The sequence below is a fragment of the Mustela nivalis genome (genome assembly GCF_964662115.1).
Source record: "Mustela nivalis genome assembly, chromosome: 11".
In the NCBI taxonomy this organism is placed as follows: Eukaryota; Metazoa; Chordata; class Mammalia; order Carnivora; family Mustelidae; genus Mustela; species Mustela nivalis.
Window position 1 is genome coordinate 67,408,441 of NC_139030.1, and position 17,011 is coordinate 67,425,451.

A 17,011-nucleotide genomic window follows, 5' to 3' on the forward strand; every position below is an offset into this window, starting at 1 on the left:
GATACGCAGTTCCGCGCTTCTACATGGATGAGCCTCAGCCAAACTCTACTCCCTGAAGGAAGCAGACACAGAGCCCACACTGTGTGGTTCTGGTTATGATGAAGCATCCAGAACAGAAAGACTGCTATGTGCTTGCAGCTACAGAAGCTGAAACTGGTGGGTGTGGGATGGGTGGGTGTGCCCCCCAACAGCAGGGACGTGGGTGCAGGGGCTGTGTTAGCACAGGAACCCGCCATCCTACAGGTGAATGACCACAGAGCAGGGGACTAGTGAATGGGAGCTAGTTGGGGTGTCATCTTCTTGAGAGTTGTAGTGTATTTGACTTTTTAATTCACTTAAATACATTATTTTAGCAAATAAGATATTTAAACATCAATCTAGCAGAACAGTTTGCATCTTTTATCCTTTCCTGAAGGTAAAAATATTAAGTCTGCAACAAATACCACTAAGTTATAAAGTTGAAAGGTTTTATCTCTGAAGACTTAATAGAGTTGGATCTGAGAGAGTTTTGATCATGCAAGGGCTCCCCATCTTAGTTCGGGGCCCATCCTTGCTCCTTAAATGGCCTCACTAGTGGGGGGCTGAGCATGTTTGCACTTAGCACCCCATTTGTCTGACAGCCCTTTCTAACTGAACACCTCACATTCCAACATACACAAACTGATTTTAAAATAAAGTAAGATCTGTTAAAACACAGAGCAATGCTAAATGGACTAACTTGTTCTGCCCTCTGCTCCCCACCAGTGGAAAAGCCAGTGCTAGTGTTGGGTCCATGGTCAAAGGAATGAGACTGATACGAAGCGAAGGTCAAGCAAAGCTTTATTTCGCACCAAGCATTGAGAATCAAACCGACCAGCCGGGGCCACCCCTTACAAAGAGGCGACCTCTCTCTGCCTTACAGACTAGCTTTTAAGGGCAAAGGCCATGTGGTTGGGCCTGGCCTGCACAGTGGCCAATGAGATTATAACACACAGAGAAAGCTGCACAGTCATGCTAGGTCACACGTAAGTGACCAATTGAATTACAATTTACCCTAGTAGATATTTGAACTAGCTTATCACCTTGGTCAGAATTGGTGCCCAAAAGGTGCCCAAAGGGTGGGGGCCATACTCCTTGGTAGCTAGGGAGACAGTATGCACCCCCACTGATTGGAGACCTCCACCTGGCCTGACCCACCCTTGTATTTGGGCTTTGTTACCTGAGACTGGTTTTTAAGTAAGTTCCCTGGGGAGAAGGAGGTCAGGGACAGTTTAAGTTTTACTGTATAAACAACAAAATCACTGTTTAAGCCGATGGAATCCTCTGGCTAAATAGGCCCTGAAAGACCCCCCCCCCCCCGTCGTTAACTAATTAACTGCTCTTTTGTTGTGTAAGAGTACCCCTCCTCCCCTTGCAATGAAAAGACCCTTCCCCCAGGGTTGAATTCAATGTAACTGCTCTTTTGCCTTTCTGTAACCGCTTGGCTTTTAGGGCATGACACTTGTCTCCTGTTGGAACAAGATACCTTCTCCTAATAGCCGAGGCATGGTCACGCAGGCAAGGGGGCTGCATGGTCACGTAGGTCACGTAGACAGGGGGCTGCATAGTTACACTAGTACCTTCAAGAAAGTGTGTCTTGTTCATTGCTTCAAAGGAAACCAGGAAATACATGATATAGGAAGGATGTTAGGGTTCAAAGCTGACAGCCGAGAAATAATTCTTGAGACCTCTTCAGGGCAAAAAGGCGGTTTTATTAAAGCATGAGGACAGGATCCCTGTGGGCAAGAAGAGCTGTAATGGTGATGAGGCAACTAACTACGGCTGAGCACAAAGCAAAAGCTGACACCCTCCAACTTTCCCCCACCCCCTCTCCTGGGTGGGACATATGTGACATTCTTTAGGAATCTTGTTCCTATCGAAACCTCCCTTTTCCTTCCCCCACCCCCTGCCACCCCTCACAACCCTGGGGCAGCAGCTCTTTCTGCCCACGGGTCCTGTCCCCGTGCTTTAATAAACCACCATTTTGCACCAAAGATGTCTCAAGAATTCTTTCTTGGTCATCGGCTCCAGACCTCACCCCACCGAAACTCACCTGTGTTCTAGAACTTCATCATTAACACTGAGGCAGTTGAGTCCCTAGAGGAAGGTCCCTCTGCCTGTTTCAAGGACTTGTCTGTGAGCTGTAGGCAGTGAGGAAATTTAATCATTTTTCTTATGCTTTTGTTTTCCACATCAATACATACATCTTTAACCCACTGAGTCACCCAGGTGCCCCAATACATACATCTTTAAAAAGTTCAGCCGATCTGGCACGAGCCCGGAACCCACAGCTGGTGGAGATCTGGGACTCGGGCCCTGCGGTGCCCCTGCCTGCCCTGCCTGCCCCAGCCTGCCCTCCTCTGGAACACGGGCTCTACTCCTCCACCTCCCGGGGTGACTGTGTAAAACTCACGCTTGAAGGTTTTCCCTGGAGGTTATACGTCAGAGAAAGAGGGACAGTTTTGTTGTTGAGTTTAAATGAAGATATGAGTGGGGCTAGTGAAGGCATCGGTTCTGATGTGAGAAAAGGACTCTTAGTAGAAGCAGTGCAGGAGCTGGTTCTACATGGAGGTGTTTTCATCTGTGTATGTCGTGTGTGTGTGTCATGTGTGTGTTTCTCAGGGTGTGGAATTTTATTGTCAGGTGTAGTCTGATGGGGTTACATTTCTATAAAAAAATAAAATGGTAATCTTATTTTCTATTTCCACATGGAGGCTTTTTCTTTTCCCACATGGAGTTTTATTTACAATTTTAAAAAATATTTTCCTCCAACTTACAGTGAGTGATTTTAAAATGGAAGCTGATAGCACACAATATGTAAAATTTGTAAAGTAGTGACTTATTTGTTTAATAGTTTCCCCAATTGCTTCCTTTGGACATTATAGAGCAAAACTGCCAAAATTTTAGAGTTTGCCAAAATTTTATCGTATTCTGGGAAAGGTCTTCTTGGATTGTGTGATGTTTCCACAGTTACAGAATACAAGAGGATGGTCAGCCCTGGCTTTGCCCCCTGCCCCACTGGCGTGCCTCCTTGAGCCACTGCTGTCCTGTTGTCATCAGGATTCAGATTTATTTTCAAAAGGTGGCACTGCATCAGCAAAAGCTGGCATCCCATCACACCCCGATTTTCCAGGGTCTCCCCTGCCTGGCCACAGAGACCTCAGCCTTACCCATCCCTTGACAGGACGGACTTGGGGAGTTTAGCTTATTGAAAAAGGAAAAAAAAAGTTTTAGATTTATAGGAAAAAATGAGTTAGAAAAGTATGGAGAAGTTCTATACACCCACTGCCCCTCCTCAGTTTCCCCACGAGAGCTGTAACAGTAACACTACTGTGGTACATTTATTACAAGTTGCGAGCCAATATGGATACATTATCAGTAATTAGAGTCCAAGGTTGGCATGAGGCTGCCCTCTGGATCTGCATGCCATCAGTACTGCTGCCTAGGACACAGAAGGCAAGCTGAGGACGAAGCAGAAGCTGACACCCCATGACCCCCCCCCCACCCCATGGGGTGTTTGGGACATCCCCCAGGTGCTCCTGGCTGCCCTAAAGCTAAGGGAAGGAAAAACAAACCATTAGCATAAGGAGATCAGGATCCTGCAAGACAGGAGTCTATGTCAGTTTACAAATGTCTTAGCAATCTACAAGAACAAAGCATTTCTATCTGTGGCCTAACTTCCAGAAGGGAATGCAGATACAATTAAATGTCCTTAACACCTGCAGCCATTGACAGATGCTTGAAGCAGGCAGAATGTAAAGTTCCTCCAGGAAGTTCCCAAAGATCCTAATGTTAATGCCTTGCTAGAGGGGAAAAACAACCTTAACTTGATAAAGGCAAGTCCTATAGCCTGCGAGTCTTCTTTAACATATGAAAACCCTTTTGAAGACCTCCCTTTTCCTTACCTCCCCCAACCAGCTAGTATGCAGTCAGCCAACCCTCACAACCCCGGGGGTGGCAGCTCTTTCTGCTTAGGGACCCTATCCCCCCCACCCCACCCTCGGCTTTAATAAACCACCATTTTGCACCAGACAGCGCAAGAATTCTTTCTTGGTCATTAACTCCAGATCTCACCCCACTGAACCTTCCCTATACTCCAAACCCCATCCCTGAGAAATGTGTAAGGGTCTGTACCCACCTTGCAGCATCATACAGATTAGCCTCACAGCCCTAAGAACCTCCTGTGCTCTGTTCAGCCTACCTCTCCACGACCCATCTTTTAACTGTCTCCGTAGTTTTGCCTTCTCCAGAACGTCATAGACTTGGGATCACACAGTATGCAGACTTCAGAGTGGCTTCCTCCACTTAGTAATATGCATTGAAGGCTCCTCAGGTCTTTTCGTGGCTTGAGAGCTCATTTCTTTTCTTTCCTTTTTTACGATTTTATTTATTTATTTGACAGAGAGAGAGAGAGAGATCGCAAGTAGGCAAAGAGGCAGCATAGAGAGGGGGGGGAAGCAGGCTCCCTGCTGAGCAGAGAGCCCGATGGGGGGGGGGGGGCTCCATCCCAGGACCCTGAGATCATGACCTGGGCTGAAGGCAGCGGCTTAACCCACTGAGCCACCCGGGCGCCCCCGAGACCTCATTTCTTTTTAACACTGAGTAATATCCCATCGTCTGCATAGGCCACAGTGTATCCATTCACCTCCTGAGGGACACCTTTGTTGCTTCCAAGTCTTAAAATTATGAGTAAAGTCTTTGCCTGGACGTCATTATTCAACGCATTTGAGTAAATACCAAGGACCGAGATTCCTGGATCAGAGGTAAGATTATGTTTCATTCTGTAAGAAACCTCCAAACTGTTCTCCATCACAGCCGTCCATCCCCCACTCTGGCCGCACGAGGGACAGTCCTGCCGTTCCCCTGCTCGCCAGCAGGTGGTGCTGGCGGCGTTCCGGGTTCTGGCCAGTCCACAATTTCCTTGTTTCATGTGCGTTTCCCTGAGGGCGGGTAGTGCTAGGTATCTTCTCACTCATCCACTTGCCCTCTGTACATCCTCAGTGAGGTGTCTCTTTAGACAGTTTGCCCATTTCTTAATTGGGTTGTTTTCTTGTTGAATTATAAGCACTCACGTTTTAGTTTGAGGAGTTCTTCAAACTCAAGAGTTCTGGGGTATTTTGTTACCTGTCCTACATCAGATTCTATTTTGCAGGTTTTCTCTTACTCAGTGGTTCATCTTTTCATTGTCTTCATCTTTTATTGCCATTTTGAATGTTGGGGCCGCTCCAGTCTTGCAGACAGAGGTGCCGGAGCCGTGAGAAGAGTCCTTGTCTCTTCTGTCTCAGCTCTTTCCTCAAGCAAGATGCTCTGTGGCTGAAGAATATTTTGAGCTCAAAGGCCTAACATTACAATTTACAAATACTTATATTTTCGGCTCCTGAATTACTTCACTAGCGGCAGTGGCTGAGGGAGAGCCCAGGAAAGGAGTGAGCTCGTGGGCTCCGGGCTTCAGCTCGGATGGTGCCCGTGGCATCAGATGGAGGCCTCCGAAATATTGAATTCCTACTCATATTCATGTTTGGGTCATTTACAACATTCAGAACAGAGTTACATCAGAACATTTTACTGAGCTGGAGGATGTGTGTCTATCCCCTCGAGTTGGAGTTTTCCACCTGGGGACCCCTAGGTGACCAGTGCATGGACAGCCTGAAGGAGAGCGTGGGGGAAATCCAGCCCCTTCAAGAGACAAGCTGGGCAACCCAAGGGTCACATGGAAGGGGAGGCTTCAGAAGGCTTGACAGTGGGGGCCTTCCCGGCCTGCAGTCCCAGCACCCAAGGCCAAGGCCGAGGTGGGGATGGGAGCCTGGGGGTGAGGATGGTGCAGAGGGACATCAGAGGCCTGTGCCACGTGCCCCATGCTTTCGGCGGCCGATGTGCCATCATGAGAGCCCAGGGCAACTTCTGAGGAGATGTCCAATACTCCGCCTCAGAGAGAAAACGCCCAACAAGTGTCACACGCTGCTTCTCAACAGTCACTGGGTGCTTGCTCCAATGGCCAATGCTTCATTTTTAGATAACCCAGGGTCACACTGAGAATACGCTAATGATACCAATGACCTCATCATCCCTTCTCAGAGACCTTTGCTCACCATGGTGGCATCTGAGGGCCTTGCGTTTGTGTGTCTCTTTCTGGCCATCCCCAGAATGTTCTTTGCTTTAGAAAAACAATAAACCAAATGTATGTTAGAGTGTGCAGTGGGCACATTAATTATGCATTATTGTTTTACTAAGGACTCGCCCCTTTTTAAAATTTAAATGATCCCAAACAAAGCTCTGAACAATGAAATAAGCACCGGGCTGCAGAGTGTTCTGGATGCTATGGACACAGCCGCTGCGGGCAAGGCGTCGGACCCTGGGCTGGGCCTTTCGTGTCCCAGCCGATCCTGGAAACGCTGGGAGGGGTTGCTAAAGCCCGAGTTCCAAGGTGGAAGGCAGCATCAAGAACCTTCCCGATGTTAAAGAACCGACGGCAAAGCTGCACAGATGCCACTGAGGCGTTTTCATTGGTTCCTCAGGGAGAGGTCAGAGTCCAGAGAAGGGAGAGGCCCCGAGCCGCTCAGAAGGGCCGACTTCATTCACCTTCTCAGCTTAGGGAGCTCAGGGCTTGGGGTGGCCTCCTCCCCACAGAGCCAGGCCTTTGCCTTCCTGCAGAGCCAGGGATGGCACCAGTCAGTCTTATGGACACTCTCTCCAGTAACACCGCATGTTTTGCAACAGGCATTTGCAACTCAGTCAATCTAGAAGCACATTTTTAAGAAAGGTCTCCCCTCAAACACTAAAAATTGCTTTCAGTCATTATATAAATATCTCATCCACTCAAGACATAGCTCACCCACATTCAAATAAAAAATGATAAACTAGGGACGCCTGGATGGCTCAGTCAGTGAAACATCTGCCTTTGGATCAGGTCATCATGATCTCAGTGTCCTAGGATGGAGCCCTGCATCTGGCTCCCTGCTCAGTGGGAAGCCTGCATCTCCCTCTGCTGCTCCCCCTGCTTGTGCTCTCTCTCTCACTCTCTGTTGAATCAATAAAATCTTTAAAAATAAAAAAAAAAAAATTTTAAATGACAAACTAAAATAAAAATATTTGCTCTTACAACCCTACTCCTTTGTAACTCTATTTGAATTACATAACAAGCAGTCACAATAAAATCAAAATACTACTTATTTCTGTTAAGTAGAGAAGCAAGAACTTTCAGTGTTTTTGGCTGCTTTTCAGTTAGGAAACAGTATGACATGCAACTATTTTTATCTGCTGTGTTTGCTGCTTTTCACCCACCGGTGCTAGAGACTCAGATACTGCCAGTAGGCTTCACTTTCTCTTGTGAGTTAAATCAATATTTTACAACAGTTTGGGTTAAAAAAATATCAACAACGTGCATTTCTAGAGCTTTAAATTCTAAAATTCTGACTAATCCAAAGCATAGTTTTAGCAAAGCAACTAACTTCGCTAATTTTGATTTACATGTTACAGCTTGGAAGGAGCAATTGTAACAAAACCAAGTTTACTTTAGGCATTCAGTTGTTCGGAAGGACTCTGAGTCCCTGGGGCAGAAGGTGACAGGGAACATTGCCCAAACTTCAGCTCCCAGAGGCAGACGGCCACAGCCACAAGGAGAGAAGACAGAGGCGGGCTGTGGACCCCCGTGTGGACCGCCAGCCTCTCCTGCACAGATGTCACACTCAGCCTGCGTGAGTTCCTCAGACACCTGAACTCGGAAATGTGTGCGTTGTATCTGAGCATAGAATTTATTATATTTATTATCAATTTGGTTTTCCTATGATAGGAAACGTTTCTCTGAATGATCTCTTTCTTTAATTGTTTGATGAGGCCGAGATTTAAACACTGTGAATATCTGCTCCTGGCATTTTTCTTAGCTGAGTTTCATGAAGCCTCATAATTTCAACGGTGAAGATTCTAATTTTTAAAAATGCCTTTAATACCTGACTACCGTTAACACGATAGTAGATTTTCTTGTAACAATAACCTACACTTTAAAGAAAAACAGCAATCACCTGTGTCGCACCCCATCCTGGGGCCAGAGGCTCAGACGGGGCCCCGTTGCCTCTCCCAGGGGTGCAGAGTGCGAGGATGGTTTGGGCTCTGAGTCATGGGGTGAGGTTTCAGGTCTGGGCACCAGGTCCTTCACAAGGGATTGGATCTTATGCCACTTGTTATTATTGGTATAATTATCATTATTATTATATTGTTAAAGGAATTATTACTATTGGCATAATAATAATTATTATTATTATATTGTTAAAGGAAAAATAAGGGAATACAAACCTGTCTTCTCTTCCCCAAAGAGATGAGGTAATTTTTTCTTTGAGATGTCCTTCGTAATATTAGAAAACATCTTTTCTGGAACTCACGTAGTTGATTCAAATGAAATTGTCAATCTCTGGTTTGCTCTGGGAATGTAAGGAAATGGGTTTCTCCTCCCCTCTCCCATGGCACACTGTAGGCCCTTAATGAAAGTCAGCAGGTTCCTGAAGCCGGAAATTGGCAGAAGCTTGCCAGGTGACCTTCCTTAGGGTGTTTTGTCAAGACATTGGATGGGATGGCTCCGAAATCCATCTCAGGTCTCCATATCTGAGAGTCTCTGGAAGACAGAAAGTCAGCACGAGCGAAGGAGTGCGTTTGTGCACATGCACCCAACTGAACGTGTGTGCGCGCGCAGGAATGTGGGTGACCGTGCGTGCATGTGGAAGTGTGTGCCCACGTGTGAACGTCTGCGTGCATGTGCGTGTATGCTTGTGTATGTGTTGATGCTCATTTCCTGGAGCTTAGGGAAGAACTCAAATTGTTCTCTATCTGCACAGACCACTGTGTTCCACCAGTAGTAACGTCAGTCATCAGAGGATGGAACAGAAAGACAAAGCCATTTGCCGTTTGAAAGCATAAATTCAGTGCATTCCAAATTTTAAACAGAAAATGCTAAAAATTGACAGGGGTGTGCTGCCGAGTGAGAAGCTGGAACAGGTACATTTGTGGGGATGCAGGTAGGTGTCTCCAGCTGCAGGCTCTCCCTGCAGGGAGCCTGGGCACACACACCTGTGCACCCTCCCCCCACATCCCCAACCTGTGCCAGTGGCAGCCTGGAACCTCAAAGTCCTGCTTTGGGCAGACCCTGTCTGCAGCCCTTCATCCCTGCCTGCCCGTGAGCCGGCTCTCTGTGGACTTCCTGCCATGTCATGGGAAGAGTGCCCAGCTGAGGTCTCCAGTGGGCATCGCAGGAACTAGAAATACACCTGCTCTCATGAGGAGTGGCAACTCCTGGATTCTAAAGAGCAGAACAGGAATGTGCCTACTCTCGGGCCTCCGAAGGTCTGTCACCCCACTGAAAACGGTGCTCCTTGCCCGCCATCTTATCTCTGGATGCTCTGAGTGGCTGCCCCCTCACTTCTGGGCACCAGGGGGTGGCGGGGAACCTCTGGTGTGCTTGGCACTCTCTGCCATGGGTGCCTGGGACCCTGGGACAGCCTTCAGATAGGTCCTGGGCAGGGACTGGTGATGGGTGGGGCTGTCCAAAGCTGCAGTGTGTCCTGGGGCAGGCGGGATCCTCCTGGCCTCTGGCAGTGCCCCAGGACCACTGCAGGTATACAGCGTGGCTCCATGCCTGCCCCAGGACTGCTGATCCCTGACCTGACATCTGCCCGGGATCGCTGTGGGTGTAGACCACGGCTCCACACCAGGCTCCTCTTGTCCTAGCTCTGCAGGTGGCTGCTGGTGCTCTGGACAGAGATGCTTTCATCTCCAGAGCAGGGCTGTGCTTCACGCGGGGGTCCTTTACCCCCTTGTGTGACCACCTCTCTCTTGTGCAAAATCCCACCTTGTCCCTAAATGTACCAGAGACCAAATGCCTAGTCAATGTTCACTTTAAGGTCTACATGGTCTGATCCCTTTTAATCCTGTTTTCTGAATTATCTCCACATGAGAAACCTGATACAGGGTTTTTATGGGATGAGAACTTGTGGTCTTTTCACTGGCAGAGGTTGGCAGGTGTGTTGTGGACAGGCATCTTCCCTGACCCCTGACACGGGGCGAAGGGAGGGGGCGCTGAGCCTCCCCATGCCTCAACCCAAGGTCCCGCCTCCTCACCTGCTGAAGGTAGTAAGTCTGTTTGTGTATCCCAGGACTGCTCCCTGCTCCCTAAGATGCCGACATTACTGAGTGTCCTTAACCACACTTAACGTTCTGGTCAAGAAGTACTCCCTGGAGGAGGCCACTGACTCACAACTTTTCTCAGACACACACCCCTGAGGCTTTCCCCAGCTCCTGCACCCTTTTCTCCCACCTGGGTGGCTCTCACTGCAGGTCTGGGTGGGAGCACACTCCCAGGAGACAGAGCTCATTTAAAAACTTGGAATTTAGTCAGTAAACCCATCTGATTCACAGAACTGGTATAATCTTACCCCTCCCACCATGGAAATAAGAAATCATTACCCCCTCTCCCACTGTGCGGGGTGGTCTTGCCTTCCACTCCCAAGCCTCTGATGCCATCACTGGAATTTAGGTGGTGAAAATGCCCCAGCCCAAAACAACACTTTTTATATAATCAGACAACAATGCTCTTCTTCCAGACACAGGCAGCCGAGGTTGACAAAGGACCCCTGCGTTTCTCCCTGTTCTGCCTCTTCTGAGCTAACACTTACACAGGTTCACTGGATATGGGTCCTGGACCCAGGAGAGGGCAGCCTCCCTCCTCTGCAGGGGAGGGGTTGGGGTTTGTTGGTGAGGGAAGCTGGGGGGTGGGGTAGGGAGCCTGGGTGTATAAGCAAACCAGCAGGTGCCAGTCTGCAGCACCTGACTCCCACCTGTCACTATGAGGGGTCCCTGCATGTGGAGGTGACAGTTCGTGGGGGTCCGGGCTCAGGAATGGGTCAGGAAAGGTAGATGCAGGCCAGAGAGAGGCAGGACTGAGGCAGGGAGAGAGAGAGAGGAGGGAGGGAGAGAAGAGGGTGATGGGAGGAAGGGAAGGGAGGAGGGAGTGAGAGCGAGGGTGGAGGAGGGAGGGGGACAGGAGGAGGAGCTCCGGAAACCGGGAGACAGGTGCCAGCTTGCTCGCACTGAGCAGACTCCGCAGGCTGGAGCTCCGGGCTTTGGGGGCCTCCAGGAGCAGGACCAGGAACATGGGGTTGGTCCCTGGAGCCATTGTCAGGGCACTCGTCCTTCTGTCCGTGCAGAGCTGGGGTGCGGCCAAAGCGGGAGACACAGGTAAGCACAGCAGATGACTTACAACTTGCATGGGGCGCTCCCAAAACTTTAAACACTGTTGTTTTTATTTGATTGTTAGTATTTAGAGCTGGGAGGGCAGTGCATGTTTCTGGAAATGAGCCATCTTGAAGAAATCAGATCAGAACCTGCTCAAGAACATCCCTAGATAGGACACATTTCTTCTCACTTCTTTTCCTCTGATATAGTCCATGTTGTTCAGGGAGTGTTTTCGTGAATTTGTCCAAAAGCAGTACTGTGGTTTCCCTGTCTTTGAATATATCAAGAAGGCTCAAGTTCAGTGTGAGAGGGACATCTTGGGGGACACACCACAGGTGGTGTCTCTGTGGGCTTCTTTCTCCAGGATGGCACCTGGCACTTTGGAGATTAGGTCTGACGCGAGGTGACAGGCTGTGCAGCTTCCCTGGCTGTGGCAGCTCACAGGTCTGTGGGAGCAGCTGCGCTAGAGGGAGGGGGCCCCTGGGGCAACTCCAATGCCTCCTGTGCTGGGGCCAACCTGGGGTGCTCTCCTTCGAGAGAGCCTCATGCAGCTGCCCTGGAAAGCCTGCCGTTCTCACAGAAAGATTCTTTTCATTTACAAGAAGAAATAAATATCCCTCCTCTGCTCCCCATAAAATGAGAGTCCCTATTTAAGTGTTGGATAATGACACTGTTTCATTCTACCTCATTCAGGATCCTGTTCTGTAGGTTCAGATACCCGAGTCCTTGTTCCTAGACTAGTTCTGTGGGTCTAACCCAAAGGCATTGTCCAGAATAATTCAGGAGAACCCAATTTTCCTACCCATGCTACATCCAAAAGTTTTGGAGTTGTACTTGGCTGAAAATCTCTGTCAGGGGAACTTATCCCTTCCTGACAAGTGCTGAGCCCTGTGAAGACAGAGTGCCGAGCCCCTCTGCCTGAATGGGGGCTTCCTCCTTCCCTGCTCCTGTGACCCCCCACCTCCTTCAGGCTCTGGGGTCCAGCTGGGAGGGTGGAGGCACCCAACGGTGTTTGCACGGGGTGTGAGCAGAGCCTACAACCGTCCCTGACACCAAGGCTGCTGTAGCAGAGGGGCCCCTGTCCTCTCCTCGGGGCTGGGACACCCAGGATGCTGGGTCCCCCTGGAACCGTTGGGTCAGTCAAACGCCCCCCGGGGGCTGTTCGGTTCCCATGTGCAGGTGCTGCACCAGTGTCGGGACTTCACTGGATCCGTGTTTTCTGGGAACCACATGACGTCCTCACACGGGACGGCAGCACACACTGCAGAAAGGTGCAAGCCTGGCAGCGGCACAGGACTGTTCTTAAAAACAGAGCCTGGAAAAAAATCACCTTTAGAGAGAGCAGGAAGGTAACTGAGCGAAGACGGTGGCCCAAGTGTAGCCACCAGAGCGGGCACTAGAGGCCGCTCTCAGCCCTCGGCGGGAGGCTGTGCCTGAGCCGCTCACAGGGCTCAAAACCATGCCTTTATTTTTCTTGGAAGCACTGTGATTTTTTAATTTATTTTTATTTTTTATTACGTTCAATTAGCCACCATATAGTCCATACTTAGTCTTTGATGTAGTATTCCACAGTTCATTAGTTATTCTAATTCCCATGCTTTTGCTTTTGTCCTCCTGAAATCCCGTGGAGGGTGTCAGGGTTCTGTGGTTCTTTTCACAGTGGACTGTGTCAATGTGGACTCCTGCTTACGTCTCAGGACTTACACCCTAGGGACCGCTCCCCATGTTTATCTGTCTTGTATTCACAAAGCACGTGGTCTCTTTAATAAAGAATCAAATTTCAAAACAACTATGACACTAAGTTATTAAGAACATGTCAGATGCAAAAGTTAGTCTTTATCTCCAAAAGGATGGTAGAAGTTACAGTTCTTCATGAGTTAAAATGAAACCCCTTGACTTTATAGGACCAAAGTTTATCTTTTAGAAACTAGGAGCTCTCTTGCTAATCTGAGAGCACTGTTTTCAGTGGAGGAAGGGCTGACAGAGTGACTGCATTATGTTTGATCGGCATGAACAGTTCAGGTCACTAGAGAGTCGAGAAATCACCCGAGATGAGAATTCCGTTTGCCGGCAAAGATGAACGTTACCACAGGAATAAGATTTGTGCAAAAGCTTTCAGAGGGCACATTTTCCTCTCTTTTGGAAAAATAGCTTGAACTATTCATATAATTCCTCCAGCTAAGATTTTGACCCAAAATAAATCAAGCAATCCTGGAGAACAACAATGACCAGGAGACCTGGAGTCTGCCCACAGGGCGCGGGAACCTGCCTTTAGGCGCCGTGTACGCCTGGTGTGGGTGGGGCATGGTGCCCCAGTTCTGGTTCTGGTTCTGGTTCACTTGCAAGCATGGGGACAGGCATGAGGCTGTCCAGACCTTGGGCCTTGAGCTTGAGCCCGCAGTTCTCCTTGAAGAGTGGACTGCCGATCAGAGTGTCCTGTGTCCGGGAAAACATAGACATTTCAGGGATGTGGGGGAGTCTCCCAGCCAAGCACCTGTACTCTTAGGGGCAGAGTAGAGGAGGGTGTCCCTCGCACATGCCTGGACAGCAGATAGGGTTCCTTGTGCACTCCTACCAGGGACTAGCAGACAGAGACCTGATGTGAGGCGAGCTCTTTCCTGACCCCACTGGCACTGCTCATTTTGGACTCCAGTGGGCCAGTGGGGATGTCGTAAGCACTGAATGTACCTGAGACCAAAGAAAGTTTTGGTCCTCCCACTGCTGATTCCATCCCTGCCCAGGCTTCTATTCTGCCTGCCGAGATCCCATATTTTATCTCCATCCTGCATCTCCTCTCTTCTGCAGAATGCCAGGCTCCCAACAACAACAGTGCTCTCGCTCTTTTACACCTACGATGTCCAAAGACTAGTGTCCAAATGCAGTTGCTCACTGCAGAAACAGACTTGCAATGGGAATGTCTGACATGTCTGCAGTTCTCGGCTTCCTGCTAACTGAGATTGTGTCGCTGGGACACTGTGGCCCAGTGCCACTGGGCTCACCGGATGGGGTGCTTATGGCATCTGTTGAAATATGCAGGGGACCCTGTTCAGCTCTGGGCGGTTTGAGTTTTCACTCACTTTCACTAGTTTCTAGTCTAGACTTTCTGTGTTTCTTTTTGCAAACTTTACCTACCTCATGGTTTGTTTTTTTTTTTTCCTCCCTTCCTATACACCCTGTTACACATGTTCCTTTGTTCTGTGAACAATGTATCCCAGAAACGACTCTGTATCAGTTCATTGAACTCTCCCTCATCCCTTTAAACACCTGCACTTCACTTCAGATATATGCGCACACACACACACACTCACACTCACACACACACACACACACACTCACACACATGTATTCTATATCTTCACTCTCTCGGATATCAGTCTTCTGTGTATACACATTAATATGGATTCCAATATTTTGCAACTAAAATAATGTGGTAATGAATAACTTTGAGCAACTTTGTTTTTAAATAGTTGGATGTATGTGTTCAGGGTCAGTTCCTAAAGTGACAATTGCCAAATTCCCTCCCTGGCCTTTTACCATTTTGTATGTGTTCATTTGCAATGCCTGCTTGTTTCTAGAATGTGATTTTTCATCTGAAAATAGACATAGCTGACTTCTTCCTCTATTTTTGTTTTATGCTGCCTCTGTGGTTTTCTCTTGCTGGTTACATTGGATAACTCCTCCAACACAGTGTGGATTAGTAGAGAGCTAGCTTCCATCTTGTTCCTGATCTTAGGGTCCCCTGAATGCCCCAGTAAGGAATAGGCTGAGTCAGGCTTGGGAATGTATGTTATTTTGTCAGCGAAGTGTCCCTCTATCCCTGTTTTCTGGCATCATTACTGAACAGTCCATTAAATGTTGTGAAAAGTGTTTTAGTGTCTGTAGAATAACCATGTGGTTTTCTGTTTAGACTGTCAATATGACCATTATGTCAAAAGATTTTTTAAAATATTTTATTTATTTATTTGACAGACAGAGATCACATGTAAGCAAAGAGGAAGGCAGAGAGAGGGGGGGAAGCAGGCTCCCCACCGAGCAGAAAGCCCGATTTGGGGCTCGATCCCAGGACCCAGGGATCATAACCTGAGCCAATGACCAAGATTTAACCCACAGACCCTCTCAGGTGCCCCAGTAAATAGATGTTTAATAGTGAATAGTATCTTCACCTAAGTCTCACAGGGTCCTGGGACACCATTTTCTTAATGGAGTTTGTCATCTAGCCAATAATATTGTATTTAGTATTTTTTAAATGATTTTATTTGTTTGACAGAAAGAGGGATCACAAGAAGGCAGAGAGGCAGGCAGAGAGAGAGGGGGAAGCAGGCTCCCCACCGAGCAGAGAGCCTGATACGGGGCTCGATCCCAGGACTCTGAGATCATGAACTGAGCTGAAGGCAGAGGCTTAACCCACTGAGCCACCCAGGCGCCCCTCTATTTAGTATTTTTAACTCATATTCATAGGTGATTTTGTCTTGTAATGTCTTTCTTTTTACGATGCACCTATTAATGTTACACTTGCGTTCATGAAGAGTGGGGGTTCTCTCCTGTTTTCTATGCTCTGGAATAATTTACCTCCACTAGCACTGTTCTTGCTCTCAGTTTAGCAGAGTCACCTGTGAAACAATCTGGGTCTACTGCGTTCTCCCCCTTTTCTTTCTTTCTGAATTTGTTCTTTGATAACTTTCCCTTTCTTTCACAAAAATCAGTTTGGTTAAGAATTCTATCTCTGATTTGGCTAAACTATATTTTACTTAGAAATTATAATTCTACTCTCAAATTTGCTTGCATAGAGGTGTGCAAATAAGCTTCATGTTTTTAGGGATATTTTTCCTTTTTTTATTAACATATAATGTATTATTTGCCCCAGGGTTACAGGTCTGTGAATCATCAGTCTTACACAATTCACAGCACTCACCATAGCACATTCCCTCCCCAGTGTCCATAACCCAGCCACCCTCCCCCTCTCCCCTACCCCCAGAAACCCTCAGTTTGTTTTGTGAGATTAAGAGTCTCTCTGGTTTCATCTTGTTTCATTTTTTCCCTCCTTACCCACCATGACTCCCTGCACTACCTCTCAAATTCCCTATATCAGAGAGATCATATGATAACTATCTTTCTCTGGTTGACTTATTTCACTTAGCTAATACCCTCTAGTTCTATCCACACCATCGTAAGTGGCAGGATTTCAGTTTATTTTTGATGGCTGCATAGTATTTCATATGTTATATATTATATAATATATATAATATATAATATATAAAAATAATATATATAATATATATATAAATAAATTGTCACTTTATGTGTATATATATATATATATATATATATATATATATAGTTTGTTCCATTTCTCTGAAAAAAGTTGATGGGTTTTTTTATAGGAATTGCATAAATGTGTAGATTGCTCAAAGTAGCATAGACATCTTCACAATATTTGTTCTTCCAATCCATGAGCATGGAATTTTCTGCCATTTCTTTGTGTATTCCTCTATTTCTTTCATGAGTATTTCTGAGTACAGATTCTTTGCCTCTTTAGTTAGGTTTATTCCTAGGTATTTTATGGTTTTGGGTGCAAACCATAAATGGGATCGACTCCTTAATTTCTCTTTCTTCTGTCTTGTTGTTGGTGTAGAGAAATGCAACTGATTTCTGTGCATTGATTTTATATCTTGACACTTTATTGAATTCCTGGATGAGTTCTAGCAATTTTGGAGTAGAGTTTTTTGGGCTTTCCTCATAAAGTATCATATTATCTGCAAAGGGTGAGAGTTTGACT

General features: G+C 47.3%; 1 protein-coding gene across 1 annotated transcript in view; it reads left to right on the forward strand.

The window, feature by feature from the left end:
- The first annotated feature begins 11,115 nt into the window (after positions 1 to 11,115).
- LOC309844097 (contactin-associated protein-like 4) overlaps positions 11,116 to 17,011 on the forward strand; it is a 127,104-nt gene continuing 121,208 nt past the window's right edge. The window contains exon 1 of the mRNA XM_082690279.1: positions 11,116 to 11,238. Within this exon, the coding sequence (XP_082546405.1) occupies positions 11,154 to 11,238 (85 nt within the window). The 5' untranslated portion in view covers positions 11,116 to 11,153. The remainder of the gene's footprint in view (positions 11,239 to 17,011) is intronic.